General features: G+C 38.2%; 1 protein-coding gene across 1 annotated transcript in view; it reads left to right on the top strand.

Annotated features, from left to right (window-relative positions):
* Positions 1-18,256, top strand: part of LOC133653639 (limb region 1 homolog-like protein) — a 32,891-nt gene that overhangs the window by 2,937 nt on the left and 11,698 nt on the right. The window contains exons 2-3 of the mRNA XM_062053147.1: positions 13,689-13,773; positions 17,934-17,967. Coding sequence (XP_061909131.1) covers positions 13,689-13,773; positions 17,934-17,967 — 119 coding nt within the window. The remainder of the gene's footprint in view (positions 1-13,688; positions 13,774-17,933; positions 17,968-18,256) is intronic.

The raw sequence follows: 18,256 nt of genomic DNA, 5'->3' as shown, positions 1-18,256 counted from the left end.
TCTATCATTCTTTTATTACTGAATACCATAAATTTAGTCTTTTCCAAGTTTAAAGATAATTTACGGTTTGTTCTCCTTCTCTGCTATTCCGGTCTGGCTATGGCGCAACACTTCCCGCTTCCTGCTAAATTGAAACTTGTTAATGGATACTTACTTTGGAATGACGAGTATCCAATCACAGTCTCGTTAACATCAGGCTACTTAGGCTACTGTCAACAACTTGTGATCTGATTGGCTATCGCAACTGTCTCTCAAATTTGTGTTCTCAAATTCATCCGCTAACGGTCCTGATGAGTATCCAATCACAGGACGTGTAATTGTCACGATCAATGTGAGGCCATCAAGGAGGCCTTACTGACAACAACTTGTGATCTGATTGGCTATCGCAACTGTCTATCACTTTACGTCCCCGTTTGCTTGCAGTGCACAGACACCCGCATTGATTCTGAAGGCTTTGGGCAGATTTCATACAGCATGGCAACTTAAGCTAGCTGAATTCTGATTGGATACAAACTAAAACTAAAAACAACAGCACTGGAATGAGCATATTATGACATGAAGAGAATATGAATACTTTTAGATATTTAGGGAAGGTAAATAAAAAAAATTATTTTATCTTTAATTATGATCATGATATCTGGTTATGTTGGGCCAGCAGAGAAGGCCTTGCTGGCCCTGATGGCACACCACTGAAGCCTCATGCGCCTAATTTTATTTTAAACCTATTAGTATATTTGCTGATGCTAGCTTGATAATGTGTTTGTTATATTGTAAAACTTACAATCGTTGTTAGGATTGATGAATGAAGAGTCCTTTCGAGCATAAACACTATGGACCAATATACTTTGGTGCAAAACAGGAAGCACGTTGTCAATCCGCAGCACCTGAAGTGAGCAAACTCGTCCAAAAGATGGCGCAATAGCACAAACAAAAACACACCTTTTAAGTGTCTCTGTTGGCATAATATGAAAACTACTTGTTGAATACAAACCATTATGGTCGTTGGCGAAGAAACATTTCTAAATTAGCCTCACTGTCTCATAAGCCGCATTGGAAAAAAGTAGTGGCTTATAGTCCGGAAAAACAATAATGTATTTTAAATCGATTTGTTTTAAAGACTCAATTGGATTCAGAATTTGTGGTTGTCAATATGATTCAGGGACAATATTTTTTTTTAGAACAATACGATACGAAATTATTCAGTGAGTGGAAATCGATTCAGTAACTTTTTAGAAAAAAAAACAATCAATGTGAAACAAAGTTTGCTATATTCCTGTTTTGTCTTGTAAGGGAATTGGATATAAATGAATTATGGATACAAACAAGCATGTAAACAATTAATGGCCAATGCACATACACATCATGTTGCACTTTAGGTTGGATTCACAAGAGGATATCTGTGTTGGCCTTGCAATGAGGTGGGGACTTGTCCAGGGTGTATTCCGCCTTCCGCCCGAGTTCAGCTGGGATAGGCTACAGCACCCACCGCGAGCGACCCTGAGAGGAACAAGCGGTAGAAAATGGATGGATGAAAACCTTTACTGCTCTCATTTTCAGTATTCAAGAAATGTTCATTAAAAGTACAGTAACCAACATTTTGACAGATTTACATGCTACTTCTGCTCTTGTTTATCAAAATGGAAATGATACAAATAAAACATTAATGTAAAAATGAAGTGCAACCAAATCTCTTCAGGTTCAATGAGCATTGGTTTGATCTGCTACAACTAGTGTCCAAGATATAGGGCGTTTAAATTACTCTTTTGAAAAACAAAGTAACTTGTACTCTTTTGAAGCAAGTGTGCTGACTCAGTTTATTCAACTCACATCACATTCAATCTCTTGAATTGTCATTCGTGTGCCAACACTGAGACATGACTACGAATCAACAAATATTGAAACTGTTCCACTCCTCATTTTGATAAACAGCAGTGCAGTAATATTTATCAAGAGCAAGTGAAACCAACTCCTACTTTGTGCTGCTTTTTTATGAACACTGCTTTGCCTGGGCGGTGGGTGTGTCGCCGTGTGTAAAATCCAATGGTGCCATAGGTGGTTTGAGAGATTTGTCGTGTTGCCATTGCATTTTACATATCCTACAAACAGTGAGCAACTTATCAACATCTTTTTTTGCAAAAAGCCTAAGTGTTCACGCAATGGATCGCAATGGTGACTTATTCATTTTTGTTTGCCTGCTATTCTTCCGGTATCCGCCATACTTGTTTTGATGACTGATGGTGCATGATGATTATGTCACAAACGGGCGACAAAGTTTACGACTTTGTTAGAAATTGACCGATATTTTTTTTTCTGGGCCGATACCAATTATTGGTAAAGGAGGCCGATAACTGATATTTGGAGCCAATATTCATTTACAGTAAAAGTGCAGGTAAATAAAAACAAACAAAAACAAAGTGCAGGGAATTCCTTGGCAAAGTAGCATCTCTTATAAAGGCAAATAAAAATGATCCCTTAGCATCAACTGTGATTGATTAAATGATTCCAAATTCACAAGTGTTGACATTGGCAGACTGTTAGCAGGCTGATCACCTAGCAATATTACACTTAATTACAAAATGGAAAAAGTTATTAAAACAATCTAAAGTACCAAACAAAACAAATGTACAGATGATTTAAAAGCAATAATTAGGTAGAAACATCAGTTACATTATTTACATATTTATCAAAGCATGATTGTAACAATCCACATATGCATAACCAATCAGAGGGCGCCCTGGGTGGGACAATGCTGGAAACAGAGGCGTGACTATGTCTAAGCCAATCTGACCAGTTTTGAGTCCTGTCGGATTAAAAAAAGGTAGCCACTTGTTTGATGCTTATTACATTTAAAATGATAGTAATGGTGGCCCTGTGATGAGGTGGCGACTTGTCCAGGGTGTACCCCGCCTTCCGCCCGATTGTAGCTGAGATAGGCTCCAGCGCCCCCCGCGACCCCAAAGGGAATAAGCGGTAGAAAATGGATGGATGGATGATAGTAATGGTGGTAATAGAAATTCAGGGTTTCCCCTAATGTATTTAAATATAGCGGTGCACTACGGCAGCATATTAGCTGCCACGCCTAAAAAATAAAAATAAAAAAGTGTTTTTTTTTACGTTGAAACAAAGTTAAGTATATTGTTATTAAGTGTATTGTTAACAGTAGTATTGCTGTTATTTTGTCAGTATACCTTTGGATGATTATTACGTGTATGCGCGCAGTGTGTGCGTTTTAACACACGAAACCGCCGTGCTTTGGCTCAGCAACACCACCGCCGCACAGCAGCACATGTGGATGAAAAATAACTACGGGTGTTTTCCAAAGGCAGAACTTTTTAATTCATTAGTACCACAGTACATTATTAATAGTGGTGTACTGTACAACGCTCTAGTCCCACCATTACACAACAAACCCGACAGCAATGGAGACTGAGATAAAAAAAAATTACATTCATAATTCTTCGGTTGATTAATAAACGACAAACTACGCGGAGAAGAAGCCCGCATCTACGACTGTTGTCTCTTGTGAACATTTTGAAGGTATGTAACGTTAATGTTTTCACATTTTCAAGCTTCAAAGTTTTTGTATTTAGGTATTATTTAGTATTTTAGCCTAATGCTAGCTGGCTAACATTACAAACTAACGTTCCAAACTAACATGTAATATATTATAACTTATCCAGAAATTGTGCATTTTTCTCTGGCCTTACATGAGCAAAGTGTAGGGATAGGGCTAAAAAGTAGGGTGAGGAGGTGTATTGGGATTGGGCAAAAGTCTGCCATTCTTAAAGCCAATTTTTTATTTTCCAATATCGATAATCGATTAATTAACATTTTAAAACTGTTAGATCGATACATCTTCTGGAAAGCCAACTCCCAGACCATAGATTGATTTGCTTGAATTTAAGGGGCATAAATCCAGCGACCCCGAAGGGAATAAGCGGTACAAAATGGATGGATGGATAAATCGATTTATAAATCAATCCTTACAACCCTAGTGTAGTTACAACCCAAAGTATTTCATAATATTTCTTAATGTTGCATACTCTTCGATTGCAAACTGGATTCCTCTGGCATTTACTGTATCCGCTTCGATCAATCATTGGAGTGGGCTTTTTTTGCGTATTCCAGGCTCCCTGTAGTAGTGACTTCTTGAAGAAATTAAGATTTCTTGCCAAGTGTATTGAAATAAGGTTCATTTCTCGAGGCCTCAAATGTATGAGGAACACAAGTTTGCCAAAAACTAGAGCTGGTCGGATCATGGGATCGGCTCACGACCGATATTTGCCTTTTTTAACTGATCGACAATCGACTTGGCTCAGAACTAAAGATTGTACGCGTATGAAAGATGCCTTCCAAAGGCTTGCAAGCTCAATGCGACACAATTACATTTTCTAGATTCCTTGTTAGACACATGCTGTATGAGGTGCGTGTGTAAATTTCCTGCGTGTCTTGCCGGAAACCGGCTCGAATTTGGGACCAAGTTGCAATGAATCCACAGTGCAAAGTCATTTCTAAGATTCTTACCACCATGACAGAAAGTAAGCTAAATATCCTCCAAATTACTACACACACGCACACCGAGCAGGATGACACAAGAAGCTAACTGCTAGCTTCGATGTAAAGTAGGGAGTGATCAATCCAGATGTCGATACCTAGTGTAATATTATATAAACACTACTAAAGTGATTAGATTCATGAATTGTAGTGACATATTTATTTGGCGCTTTTCTCTAGTGACTCAAAGCCCTTTTCATAGTGAAACCCATTATCTTAAGTTACATTTAAACCAGTGTGGGTGGCACTGGTAGCAGGTGGGTAATGTATCTTACCCAAGGACACAACGGCAGTGACTAGGATGGCGGAAGCATGGATCGAACCTGGAACCCTCAAGTTCCTGGCTCGGTCGAGCCAAGCTGCCCTAAACATGTCATGTACAGTCTTCACCAATCTATCCATTTTCTACCGCTTGACCCTCTCGGGATCTTGGGGGTGCTGGAGCCTATCCCAGCTGCATTCGTATCTTGTTCTTATTACAACATTTTTTTTGTGCTAATTTTGTTGTTTACAAACTTGGGGAGTAAGTCTCTGGATACAGGAAAGCTTTGAGTGGATAACCTAAATGATTTAAACCAGAGCCGATTTTGTTTACTCTGCTCTACCCACTTTATTTTGTTAGACAAATTGTATGTATGTAGCATTCAATGCCATACATTTGATTTTACAACATTACTAGCAAATTCAAAATTGAATAAGATAAGCTTTATACAAATTTGTTATTGCTTTTACTTACTAGGTACTCGCTATAAAAAAAAATTCAGTTCTATTATAAGTTACCATATTATCAGATCAGGACTTGAAATCGGAACAAATCTGAGGTTAAAACATAGGATTGGGATCGGACACCAAAAATGTTGATTGGGCCATCCCTATCAAAAACATAAACAAACATCAGTGGCGTTTGTCAACCGTGAGCATCCCAATGTGCAACGTGTACTTGGATTTGCATCTGGTGTGTTGTTTCTTGTTTTTTTGTGTTTAACTAACAAAAATAACCCCATAGTGTTTCTGACGCGCACATTTTGGAACGATCAAATAAAAGCCATTGTAAATTCAGACTTCACAATGAAGTGGGAAAACACAGAAATAAGGAACTATGGCAGTAATACGGTTAACTTGTTCATGTCAACATACTGACAGTGTACTTCACATGTGCAATTTTAAAATAGTGGTACCTTAAAGGCCTACTGAAACCCACTACTACCAACCACGCAGTCTGATAGTTTATATATCAATGATGAAATCTTAACATTGCAACACATGCCAATACGGCCGGGTTAACTTATAAAGTGCAATTTTAAAATTCCCGCCACACTTCCGGTTGAAAAACTCCTTTGGATATGATTTATGCGCGTGATGTCACAAAAGCAACGGAAGTGGTTGGACCCCATCGGACCCGATAGAAAAGCCTCTTGTTTTCTTCGACAAAATTCCACGGTATTCTGGACATCTGTGTTGGTGAATCTTTTGCAATTTGTTTAATGAACAATGGAGGCTGCAAAGAAGAACGTTGTAGGTGGGATCGATCGGTGTCTTAGCGGCTAAGTACAATACTTACAGCAACACAACAAGGACTACTTACCCTGATAGCAGATGCCTAGCCGATGCTTGCCGCCAAACCCACGGATGAAGTCCTTCGTCGCGCCGTTGATCGCTGGAATGCAGGTGAGCACGGCTGTTGATGGGAAGATGAGGGCTGGCTGGCGTAGGTGGAGCGCTAATGTTTTATCTTAGTTCTGTGAGGTCCGGTTGCTAAGTTGCTAAATTAGCCTTAGCGTCGTTAGTAACAGCATTTTTAAGCCTTACCAGGCTGAGAATTTTTAACCGTGTAGTTACATGTACATGGTTTAATAGTATTGTTGGTCTTCTGTCTATCCTTCCAGTCAGGGGTTTATTTATTTTGTTTCTATCTTCATTTGAGAACGATGCTATCACGTTAGCTCAGTAGCTAAGTGTGTCACCGATGTATTGTCTTGGAGATAAAAGTCACTTTAAATGTCCATTTCGCGTGCTCGACTCTCATTTTCAAGAGGATATAGTATCCGAGGTGGTTTAAAATACAAATCCGTGATCCACAATAGAAAAAGGAGAGACTACATAGTTCTGTGAGGTCCGGTTGCTAAGTTGCTAAATTAGCCTTAGCGTCGTTAGCAACAGCATAGTTAAGCCTTACCAGGCTGAGCATTTTTAACCGTGTAGTTAAGAGGATATAGTATCCGAGGTGGTTTAACATACAAATCCGTGATCCACAATAGAAAAAGGAGAGTGTGGAATCCAATGAGCCAGCTTGTACCTAAGTTACGGTCAGAGCGAAAAAAGATACGTCCATCACTGCCTCTCAAGTCCTTCACTGTAACGTTCCTCATCTACGAATCTTTCATCCTCGCTCAAATTAATGGGGTAATCGTCACTTCCTCGGTCCGAATCTCTCTCGCTCCATTGTAAACATTGGGGAATTGTGAGGAATACTAGCTCCTGTGACGTCACGCTGCTTCCGGTACAGGCAAGGCTTTTTTTTATCAGCGAGCAAAAGTTGCGAACTTTATCGTCGATTTTCTCTACTAAATCCTTTCAGCAAAAATATGGCAATATTGCGAAATGATCAAGTATGACACATAGAATGGATCTGCTATTCCCGTTTAAATAAAAAAAAAAAATCATTTCAGTAGGCCTTTAACTTACCAGTATTTTGAGCAACAAGCTGTCTACACTTTTTGTTTTGCTTTAAGATTCAAGCACAATAATCGATAGCTGTACCTCTACTGGACAGTAAGTTAAAATGAGCAGAAACTGTGCTAGTGGGTTAACAAACAAGGGCGAAAATGTGTCAATGTATTGTTCCTCAAAAAGAAAATGACCCACATCTTAGCAACCCCTTCCCCCTTCAATATACTGTATGTGCCAGAGTTCCATTTTCTTAATTTCACTAAACTGAAGAATGCCTGTTAAATTATTTACATATTTATAGTAATTTTAATTATTGTAATTATTACAATTATCAAAGCGTTTTTCCCCATAGTGGATTATTCTTTTAAACGGGGTAGATTTGTCAGCATCCATTAAATTAAATGAACCAATATCACACAGAACAAGCCATTTGCTTCAACAAAAAGCTGCTCTCATTACATAGTGTATTATAACGTGCCTTTAGACTTATTTATACCAACATGACCTGCTGTTTTCTCAGATGTCGGTTTTAGCAAGTTTCATACAAAACTTACATCCTATTTCGCTTATTCCGAAATAATTGCTAACAACTTCCAAACAAAATCCTTCACAAATAACTTATTTTACCTAAGATTGTCAGCTTTTTGCAGAGAATATGGTAGGCTTGATACTATAGCGACCTGTCAGCAATGTGTAGTGTTGAGTTTGACGTCTGACTGTTTATTTGGCTGGGAACGTGTCAGTGACTTAGTCCACTATGTGTGCATGGCTATGTGATATAGACAACATGTAATAGAAACAATATAATTGAAGACTGTACTTTTCTTTCAAGAGTAGCTGGTCGCTAAATTTGTTGCTAGTTGTTTTAATAAAAAAAATGTCACAAAGGATTGGAAAAGTAGAAACTTGAAACATTCTCAACAAAGTACATTGTACAATAAGTAGCAACAATTGTGGAAAAAAAATGTTAATCATAATTAATAACAAATGTTTGATTTTTTTTTCTGTATAACATTTTTTTAGCCTTTTTAGAGAATGTATGTATCGCTAATGTCATATTGACCATGTCCCTTGACATGGCCCCACTGTCACAAGTATACTGGCAAGCTGGGGGAAACCCTGTATTTGCCAAATAATATATGGTAAATTTGATCATTATCTCAAGAATCTGTACTATATATCGCAATACAGACTTAAGGCAATATTACCCAGCTGAGTGAGTTTGTGGAAAAATATTTTTTGTTTGCTTTGGTGTGGTTACGGTTTTGCAACAAATCGATTGATCGACCATGTCATCCTTTACGTCATAGTGGAAGCTACAATACAGTAGCGGTCTGTGTACAGTCTGTGCCTGAAAACTGTCAACGAGTAGAATATTTTCATTTCAGCCAAGTTCCAGGTGCCGGGGTTCTGTTCATGTGGGATAAATTGGGTTGAAGCTTATCTTATCCATCTTATCCTATCACATCTTAACAGGTTGTGTGTATATTGTATGTTGGTGACTATTTGTGCTTTACTTGCAGAAAAAGAAGTCCAAATTACTTCCCGCTTCAGTCTGAAACCATTTTAGCTGAGCTTCGTTCCAGGAAGTTAATATCCTTGTTGCCTATTGCTTCGCACTTACAGGTTCTGAGACTGAATGCCAACTGGCTGATCTTTCCATGTGGAGTTTGCACATTTTTCACATTCTTGACTGATATTCTTTCATAATTTTGCCTTCATCCCTCCAACCTGAGATAATTGTCGCTTTTGAGCGGTTTTTATATGTGTGATTTTAATTAGTTAATCTGCTGATTCCAACTGTGCTCTCCTCAAACATCCATGGCCATTTTCCCAACCGTAGCAAAGCTTATTTCGGCTGGGTGGTTGGGTGGATTGTTTAGGTGGATGGTAAAAACTTTGCTAAGACTGCAACATAGCCTAACTTAACCACTCAGGTGAATGGGGACCCCATTGGCAAGGCTGAACAGTCGCAGACCAACTATTTGGTGGGGAGTGCGGGGATAATTTAGAGCACACTTACACTGGTACAAATTATCATGTTAACCCTCCCTCCCTGTCCATTCACTGGCACGCATGCACTGCGCACATTTTTTTGAGCCAGTCTGTTTTCCTTTAATTGTGCAAGAGCTTGAGCGCAGCATGGAGCGCTCACTCTAATTAAACAATCCTTAATTTGAATGGTGTCCAGTTTGTTCGGTTGCATTGCCTATTTTAAAATCCGGCCCGGGAATGACAGTTCAGCTCAAAACTTAGGAGAGACTTTACATTTTTTCAGAAAATTCCTAGAAACACCATAGAACTCCTGTTGTATAGAGCAGTTTTTCTTAGCCGTAGGGCCAGGGCCAATTTTTGGGCCAGAAGCGTTTCCTAGAAGGCCGCTAAAAAGTATCTGTTCCTCAGCTGTTGTCTGTCAATTGTAATACACTTTTCCACCACTTGTGGCAGTAATGACAATCTCAAACAGAAGAAGTGTGGAGCAGGGAAGTTTAAGTGCAAAAAATATGACTAAAGTGGTGAAGCCGTGTTTTCATTTGCACTCTAATTTCATTTACAGTTTGTAATAAACGTATTCATTATTATACGCGTCCTTTTGTGGATTAAAGTTGTGTTGCAGTTTTATATTATTGTGTTGTGGTGTTTATTTGTTGTGGCTTTTGCTATCAGGCTGTAGCTGAAAGTTATGTTGTTAATTGATATTGTCCTGTGGCGTTTGCATTTGTTGTGACCTTTTCTTGGCCAGTGTATGTATCCGTCATTCTTGTTTTGATGACTAATGGTGATGTTGCCAAAGATGAGCAGACAGACAGACTTGAGTAACGTTTAACATCCTTATTAAAAGTGCTGTCGTAATGAGTAGAGGTGGGAATCTTTGGGCACCTTACGATTACGATTTCAGGAGAGACGATTCGATAAAACCTGGAAACCTGAAAAGTCTGGCACCCGGTCCTTGGCTTTCAAGAAATGTGGCCCCTAGAACAATTTAGTTCATAAGGCCTCTGCCCTACTTCACCATAAAGTTGGGTGGCTGAGATCTTTGCTACCTTTTTTATAAAAAAAATAAAAAATAATAAAAATAAAAAAGCAATTAAAACTGTACTTTTCTGTGCAGGTCTGGATGTTAATCAGCACCAAAACCTAATGGGTTCTTTCTTGTTCCTTTTTTTTGTTATTCCGTTTACACAATGGATCAAATACTTTTTGCATATTGAGACATGCAAACATTAAAGCAAACACATAATTAAAAACATCTCCTTGGCAGAGTAGGTGCAAATGACAAACATGACTAGAGGGATGTAATTAGATAAAGGAGCCACTGATGGTCCACACCCTTTGCCTGGTAAGAAGAGTTCAAGATGAACATATGACAAGTAAATCATAGTACATCTTGCAGCTAGGTGTGACACACAAAGTACATTTGGTGACTTTGACTTTCAACAGCGTGAACTAAAGGGTGCTGTTAACCTACCATGCAAATTTCACAGATGTCTCCTTTGTATTTGTCACGATTCTAAAGTGGGTCAAGCATCATGTCCCCACAAAAGGGGAGGGGCCCCACCCCAACGTGTTTTTTTTTTTTTTACTGTGCCCAATGTGTAATTTTGTAAATTTGTATAACACAGTTGTGCAGTTAACACTAACATTTATCACAAAAGAATCACAAAATAATACAAATATTTTTCCTGAGGGTGTTCCACTAACTGATCTTATAAACAAGTTGTACTTTTCTTTTCACCACCCTTCACTAAGTCATGAGGTAAATGCCGCTCCCTTTTATTTCTTAAATGTTGTGCGTCATAAATTTGGCTTAATTTTCCCACCACTTAATAAAATCTTTGAAGTAGTTTTGAAAGCATCTCAAATGCTATCTTAAAACTATACTTATTGTTTATTATTGCAAAAACATGCTTGTGAAACCCTATGTTGCACAGGTATGATTGTCATGCATCTCAGAATGTGATCTGTTCGCTCTAATGTGGTCACTTCCTTTTTCTGGCGAGAGACACATTTGGGAATCCAGTTGAGCGTGTTGAAACACCGTTCAGGTGATTAGACTTTCAATTCTCTTTTAGGGAGCTGACAAAATAAAAGATAATGGTTTGTATGTGCGCATACAACCACTTCATTTTACTTTAGTTTTCTTTTTTAGTCTATACAAGGAAATATTCTGGATTGATAAATACTTCTCCCATCTCTGGTTCTTCTAGACTTAGACTTAGACTTTCTTTATTGTCATTCAAATTTGAACTTTACAGTACAGACAAAAACTAAATTTTGTTGCATTAGTTCCTTGTAGTTCAGGATAAAAGATACAATTCTATGGGAAATGTTGGTGCTGGTACAATATAGCCATCCCCAAGCTCATCAAAAATTGCTGAATTAGGCTTTTTTTCCCCCTCCTTCACTGCTAGCCGTGCTTCCGTCACAGAAATGTGTTTACCACGACCAGGCCTGTAACCAATGTGCTACAATAAACATGCAACGACTGCATAGTTACAATAAAAGGGATTCTATTTTATTCTAAAATGCTAAGCTGTGGGGAACGTGGATGCTGTAAAAAAGCACAATAATATTGTACATTTTGCTTAAGATTTTATTTTATAGTAATAGTTTAGTCACTTTTTAATTCACTCAACAATTTTTTGATCTTTATTTTTAACAGTAACACTTTTTTTTCCCAATTTCTATTTTGTATACTAAAGTAGTATATAGGGATGATGTTTGATAAGAAATTATCGAGTTCGAGCCTATTATCGAATCCTATTATCGAATCCTCTTATCGAACCGATTCCTTATCGATTCTCTTATCGAGTCCAGATAGGTTGTTGTATATGGAAAAAAACACAATATTTGGTTTAACAAAAGCTCACTTTTATTATATAAGAAAAAAATAAAATATAATAAATAAATAAATATTGACTGTTACCCCCCTAAACAAAAATAAAACAAAATAAATAAATATTGACTGTTGTTACCCAAAGTATATTAAGTGGGATTTTTCAGAAAAACAAATATATACAGTAACACAAAAACAACCTGTCTCTGTGATCACTATAGGTGTATAAATAATAATATAGTGTTAAATAAAATTCAGTCCCTTGGGCACAAAACTTAAAATACAGCTCTCCAAAAAGTGCACTTCTTCTGCTATTTGATATAACTGTTTATGATGCTTTGACATTTTTGCACTTTATTTCTTTATTGAAAGAAAATTCTATGAAGAGAAAAGTTGTTTGCAAATGTGGTTACAATGCTAAAAAATGAAAAGTTAAAGCTAAAAAAGAAATACACTTTGAGTTAACATTATTTCTTTATAGGATAGATAGATAGATAGATGTGATGTTATGAGCTAGGGAATATAACAACTACACTACCCAGCATGCAACGGGAGTGACGAGCATGCGCGGTAGCCCCGAAAGTGTTGTTTCTTGTCTCACCCGGCAGCTAAGAAAGAGGTTATGAGCACGCTGTGAAAGTAAACGTCAAGAACTCAGCCAACACGCCTCGTCTGCATTATTTATAATTAGACAGACAACACATATACAGTGTGATTTTGTTTTGTTTACAAGGAAAGAAAAACAAAAGTTAAAAAAGGGAGATGTGTTGTATATATATGCATGTGCTGCGGTTGCTTTAAGAACGTTGCGACAGCTGCTGTAAAGGAGGTGCGTTGCTAGCGTGGTTGCTATGTTTCCGGTTGGTCGTAAAAGTGTTGGTCATGTGTTTGTACCCTGCTCAAATCTCCCAGTAAAGTTATTCATTGAATTATACCTTTTGTTTTGAACTTTCTTACACCTTGGAGTGCTTTCTGCTTTCCCTATCTGCGCCTAATGACTGAGCTACGTGACGTAATTTCTTGTGATGTCTCAAGGGGCATTTCTGGTTGGGACGGGATTCGTTCCCAGCGATTCGAATAAAGAACCAACTCTTTTTCTTTACTATAGTGGTCTCGATAACGGGTACCGGTTCTCAAAAAGGGATTAGAGTCCGAGGACTCGGTTCTTTTCTTATCGAACAACCGGGAAAACCGGTTTCGAGTATCATCCCTAGTAGTATACAGTATATATATTACTACTTTAGTTTTTTTCAACATGTTTTCTTCTTTCTACGATATGTTTTTCTACACATTCTCTTTTCTAGCCTTACTAGAAAATGGTAACACCTAAACATAGGAAGTAGTATTAGTGAATTAATTATAAGTAATAAACCTGGAGAACAGAAAGGGATAACTCTGCTGCTTCCTTGTCTTTTTTGTTAAATTTTGTAAGTGTAATATTGCAATTTTCCTAAATGCACTTGTTAAGCATGTCCAAAACAAACCATGATCAAAATAAAACCCATAATAAGTCAAGTAACAATCAGTTGTACATGCAATTACAGTATAGGCTGTTCCGTATTATTTGCTTCACTTTCAAATTGATGTGCCTCACTAAATCTTAATCTGCTTTCTCTGTCATACACAGATCTGTGTACTCCTGTTTACATGCCTGTACATTGTTTCCTACCTCATACTTGCACGCTTCAAGAAGACTGCTGAGTTTATCACAGGTATGTCAGGCCTTTTTCTTTTTGAATTACGTGGCAGCAATGTAATTTCTAGCCATTCCTGATCAATCGGACACAATAGGGGAGGAAGTGGGTTATAAAACCTTCAATCTGTATGGCTAGATTGTGGTAGGGCTATTGTGCAAAACACAACAAATGTAGTGGGGGAGGGGAATCCAGTGCTTGTTGGCAAATCTATCCACTCACCAACAGATTCTCACTTTTGGTAAGAGCACCAGAGAGACTTTTGGTCAATAAACTGGGCTGCTTCTTGACACCCAAGTTGAACATTTAATTCAAAGTGTGTTTTAAGGCTCTTGGTGCATACAAAAGAACACCTGAACTTGTGTTGAACAGTAGCGGCACTATTAGTAGCAATGTTAAATATGGAGCAGGGGTCTTCAATGTTGTCCAGACCAAATACCTCCACACTGATGGACCGGTGACCCCCTACTTATACATAGTTTTATATCAAATTTGTCAAAGCCACCTTGTTATAGTGCAATATTAAGATATTCAAATAATAGCAGTAGTGCTGGTAATGGCTACCTAGCAAATAGCTTGCTAATCGCTAGCTGGCAACCGGTGCGCTAATCGCTAGCTGGCGACTGGCATGTTAATTGCTAGCTGGCAACTGGCGCGCTAATCGCTACAGTAGCAGGCAACTGGCCCGCCAATTGCTTGGATTCAAAATGATGTCATTTCTGACTCACGGCCGGCTCATTGAATACACGTGGTGGTCTAGCCAGCGTCTGTTCTCAATGGGTACTACGCACCATTTAGCCTTTCTGGAAGAAAAATGCCCTATGCTATAAATGTTTCTTCAAAGTTCCTCGAGAGGTAATCAAGAATGGCGGAAGAGTGCAAGATTTTATGAAAAAGTATAACAAAAGTACCATTCACTTAATGCAGAAGTTTGCAGTGACCACTCCGTTAAAGGTTTGTTTGATATACTTTTAATTTTTAGTGTTTGTGTTATTCATATTTAGTGTTATCTTGATATTTGTATGTCTTAAGACACATTTTTGCCACGAGTGTTCCGTAAAGCACCAACTCAGCAAGTCCTAAATAAAATGAATGTGAAAACCTAAAAGAGTTAAGCTTTCACCAAAGGCAACGATCATAGATTTAGCTTTCAGTACACACAAAATGTTGACTTCTATTGTTATAGTTTGATGTAGACGGGAAAACACGCAAACTCTTAAACAGCGCGTGCAACAGCAAGGGCAAGCAATAAATATGGCAGTAGACACAAAGTTAAATCATGAAATGGAACCTTACCCAAGCAAAAACTATGCATATTTATTCGGTAGAGTCTTGGTACCAATTTCCTTGACACAACCACACATTAAAAAGTTGTAGCCCTCCATGCTTTTTCAAGTTTCCATCTTTTTTGTCGTGTAGATTGATGTCTGGTGCACAATAGTTCAAAATGTTTGGGAACTCCAACGGCAAATAACCCTTTATCGCTGAAATCTTTTTAAATTTTTTTATAAAGTATAAGGAGGGCAGCACAGTGGAAGAGGGGTTAGTGCGTCTGCCTCACAATTACAAAGGTCCTGAGTAGTCCTGAGTTCAATCCCGGGCTCGGGATCTTTCTGTGTGGAGTTTGCATGTCCTCCCCGTGACTGTGTGGGTTCCCTCCGGGTACTCCGGCTTCCTCCCACTTCCAAAGACATGCACCTGGGGATAGGTTGATTGGTAACACTAAATTGGCCCTAGTGTGTGAATGTGAGTGTGAATGTTGTCTGTCTATCTGTGTTGGCCCTGCGATGAGGTGGCGACTTGTCCAGGGTGTACCCCGCCTTCCGCCCGGTTGTAGCTGAGATAGGCTCCAGCGACCCGGAAGGGAATAATCTGTAGAAAATGGATGGATGGATAGATGGATAAAGTATAAGGATTTATTCCATTGCATAGTTGGATTTTTTTGCTCATAACTGCTTTTTGCAGGAATATACTCTACCGTTCAAAAGTTTGGGGTCACATTGAAATGTCCTTATTTTTTAAGGAAAAGCACTGTACTTTTCAAAGAAGATAACTTTAAACTAGTCTTAACTTTAAAGAAATACACTCTATACATTGCTAATGTGGTAAATGACTATTCTAGCTGCAAATGTCTGGTTTTTGGTGCAATATCTACATAAGTGTATAGAGGCCCATTTCCAGCAACTATCACTCCAGTGTTCTAATGGTACAATGTGTTTGCTCATTGGCTCAGAAGGCTAATTGATGATTAGAAAACCCTTGTGCAATCATGTTCACACATCTGAAAACAGTTTAGCTCGTTACAGAAGCTACAAAACTGACCTTCCTTTGAGCAGATTGGGTTTCTGGAGCATCACATTTGTGGGGTCAATTAAATGCTCAAAATGGCCAGAAAAAGAGAACTTTCATCTGAAACTCGACAGTCTATTCTTGTTCTTAGAAATGAAGGCTAATCCACAAAATTGTTTGGGTGACCCCAAACTTTTGAACGGTAGTGTATACAGGCCCCTTTTGTACTTAATGCACATGCTGCTTGCTGTACAACAGCCATCTTGGCTTGGTTGACCACTGTTTTTTATGTCCGGGAAAAAATCACTTGTCGGAATAGAAGCAATTGCTAGTTGCTACCTGGCTGCTAAAGTGCTAGCTTAAATGCTAACATGAATAAAATATAGTTGTTTTATGTTTTTATTTTAAAACTGCAAGGTACAGTGAGTAGGGGTGTCCATGCCAATGACATTTATAAACACTAGAGTGTGTTGGATCAATGTTGTGTATTTAAAAACATTTTAATTTGTGGAACAATAAGATATATGAAAAAGTCCAGTCAACTAAATATTTTATGACCCTCCTTGCAGTATGTCTGCGGACCACCTGTTGAAGATCTTTGATTTAGAGCCTGTTACCTATGAATTCTCATTTTCCACACATTACAACATTCATCGGAAGGCCCAGGAAAAAAACTACCATTGTCAACATTTTTTAAAAGATGAAAATATTTATTTATGGCACTCTGCAATGTTTGCATGAATGTTATTTTAATCTATGTTTACATTGCATCATTGCATGTCTCGGGACATAGAGCAACATCGTGACATGCAACTACATCTCCAGGCAGTATCCCTGTGGATCAAGACAGGGAAGGGGCGGGGGAGAATGTTGTTCCAAGACAAATAATGTTGTAGCTTCAGGCTCCTTTTCACTATGACAACAACATACTTTCATTGAGTGTATAAAACACGTTACAGGCCAACTTGTTGTCACCCATATTTACTGGCTTGGTCATATAAAAGTTCCCTTTGCAGGTTTCCTCAACAGTAAAACAAAAATATTGTGAAAAGATGGCAAACTGTTCTTTTTAATTCAACATTTAAACATTCATTGTTTTCTTGCAAACAACTATTTACATTAATCTTCTTTATAGATTTGAAATTCCACTTTTTTCTTTTTTCTTTAGTTTATGTTGTCAAAATCCTGTTGGCATTTTTTCGGGCTTACAGAGCTGGCGGTTATATAACAAATCCAATAACTGGCTTTCATTTAAAGCAGATGTTGGCTGTCCAGCAAGCAAAGTCTCTCTGCTCTGCTGTGGCTAGGTGGACTACATTATGTGTTGCTTTGCACAATCAAATGCAGTGCAGTTTAGGCCTGCAGCTAAATGATGAGCAACATTATACTCTGAAGTTGATGGAGTCAATGTTAAATAAAAGGCCAACATGGGTACATAAAAAAAAATTACAGTGCTGTGCACAGAGCTGTTCAATCATGTTCAACTATCACTCTTCATACCTTTTGTTCATATTTGTAATCTCATGTTTCATGATTGTATGAAGTGCATCTAGGTATTGGTACGTTAAGTGTTGTTTTTTTGTATTTGTGTATCAACATTTCTGGTGACGAAAGTCATGTACCAAAAAAACCCTAAATCACACACCTCTCTGAGGCCAGTGACAACAGCTGCTTTTTTCCTCCTTTCCCACCCCATACATTTATGTGCATTTTGGTCATGGCATAGGTGGAAATTCACTCAGCACCTTCAAATTTAGGATTTGTAGTTCCAAGTAAATGCTCTGTATCACTTTTTCAGCACAATGTAGTTGCATTCATATTTATCTTTTTAAAACTCTCAATGTTAGTTAAGCCTATTGTTTAAAAGAAATCACTTTGCTCTCTTTCAGATGATATTGAGGATGCAACTGTCAACAAAATTGCGTAAGTAAAAACCTCATAATGATTAACTGACACAGGGCAATTTGTTCTCTTCACCCATGTTGATTGTCATTGTGAGTGATTGAACAGATACATGTGCAGTGTGTTGTTTATTGCTTACTCGGTTGGTGCATGAGTGGTTGGTTGTTTTTAATAGCGACGTGTCCTTTTGCCCTTTGTCCCTTCACACTGGCACTGTCATCTTACTCTCTTAGACTTTCACCCAGGGCGCACGGCAACAATTTCTCTAAGGTGCGCGTCTGTACAATTGCGCACTGCTCACGTGTCCTGC

The sequence above is a fragment of the Entelurus aequoreus genome, linkage group LG07 (assembly GCF_033978785.1).
Source record: "Entelurus aequoreus isolate RoL-2023_Sb linkage group LG07, RoL_Eaeq_v1.1, whole genome shotgun sequence".
NCBI classification, from domain to species: Eukaryota; Metazoa; Chordata; class Actinopteri; order Syngnathiformes; family Syngnathidae; genus Entelurus; species Entelurus aequoreus.
The sequence above is the reverse complement of the archived record's forward strand: the minus strand, read 5'-3'. Positions and strand labels throughout refer to the sequence as shown.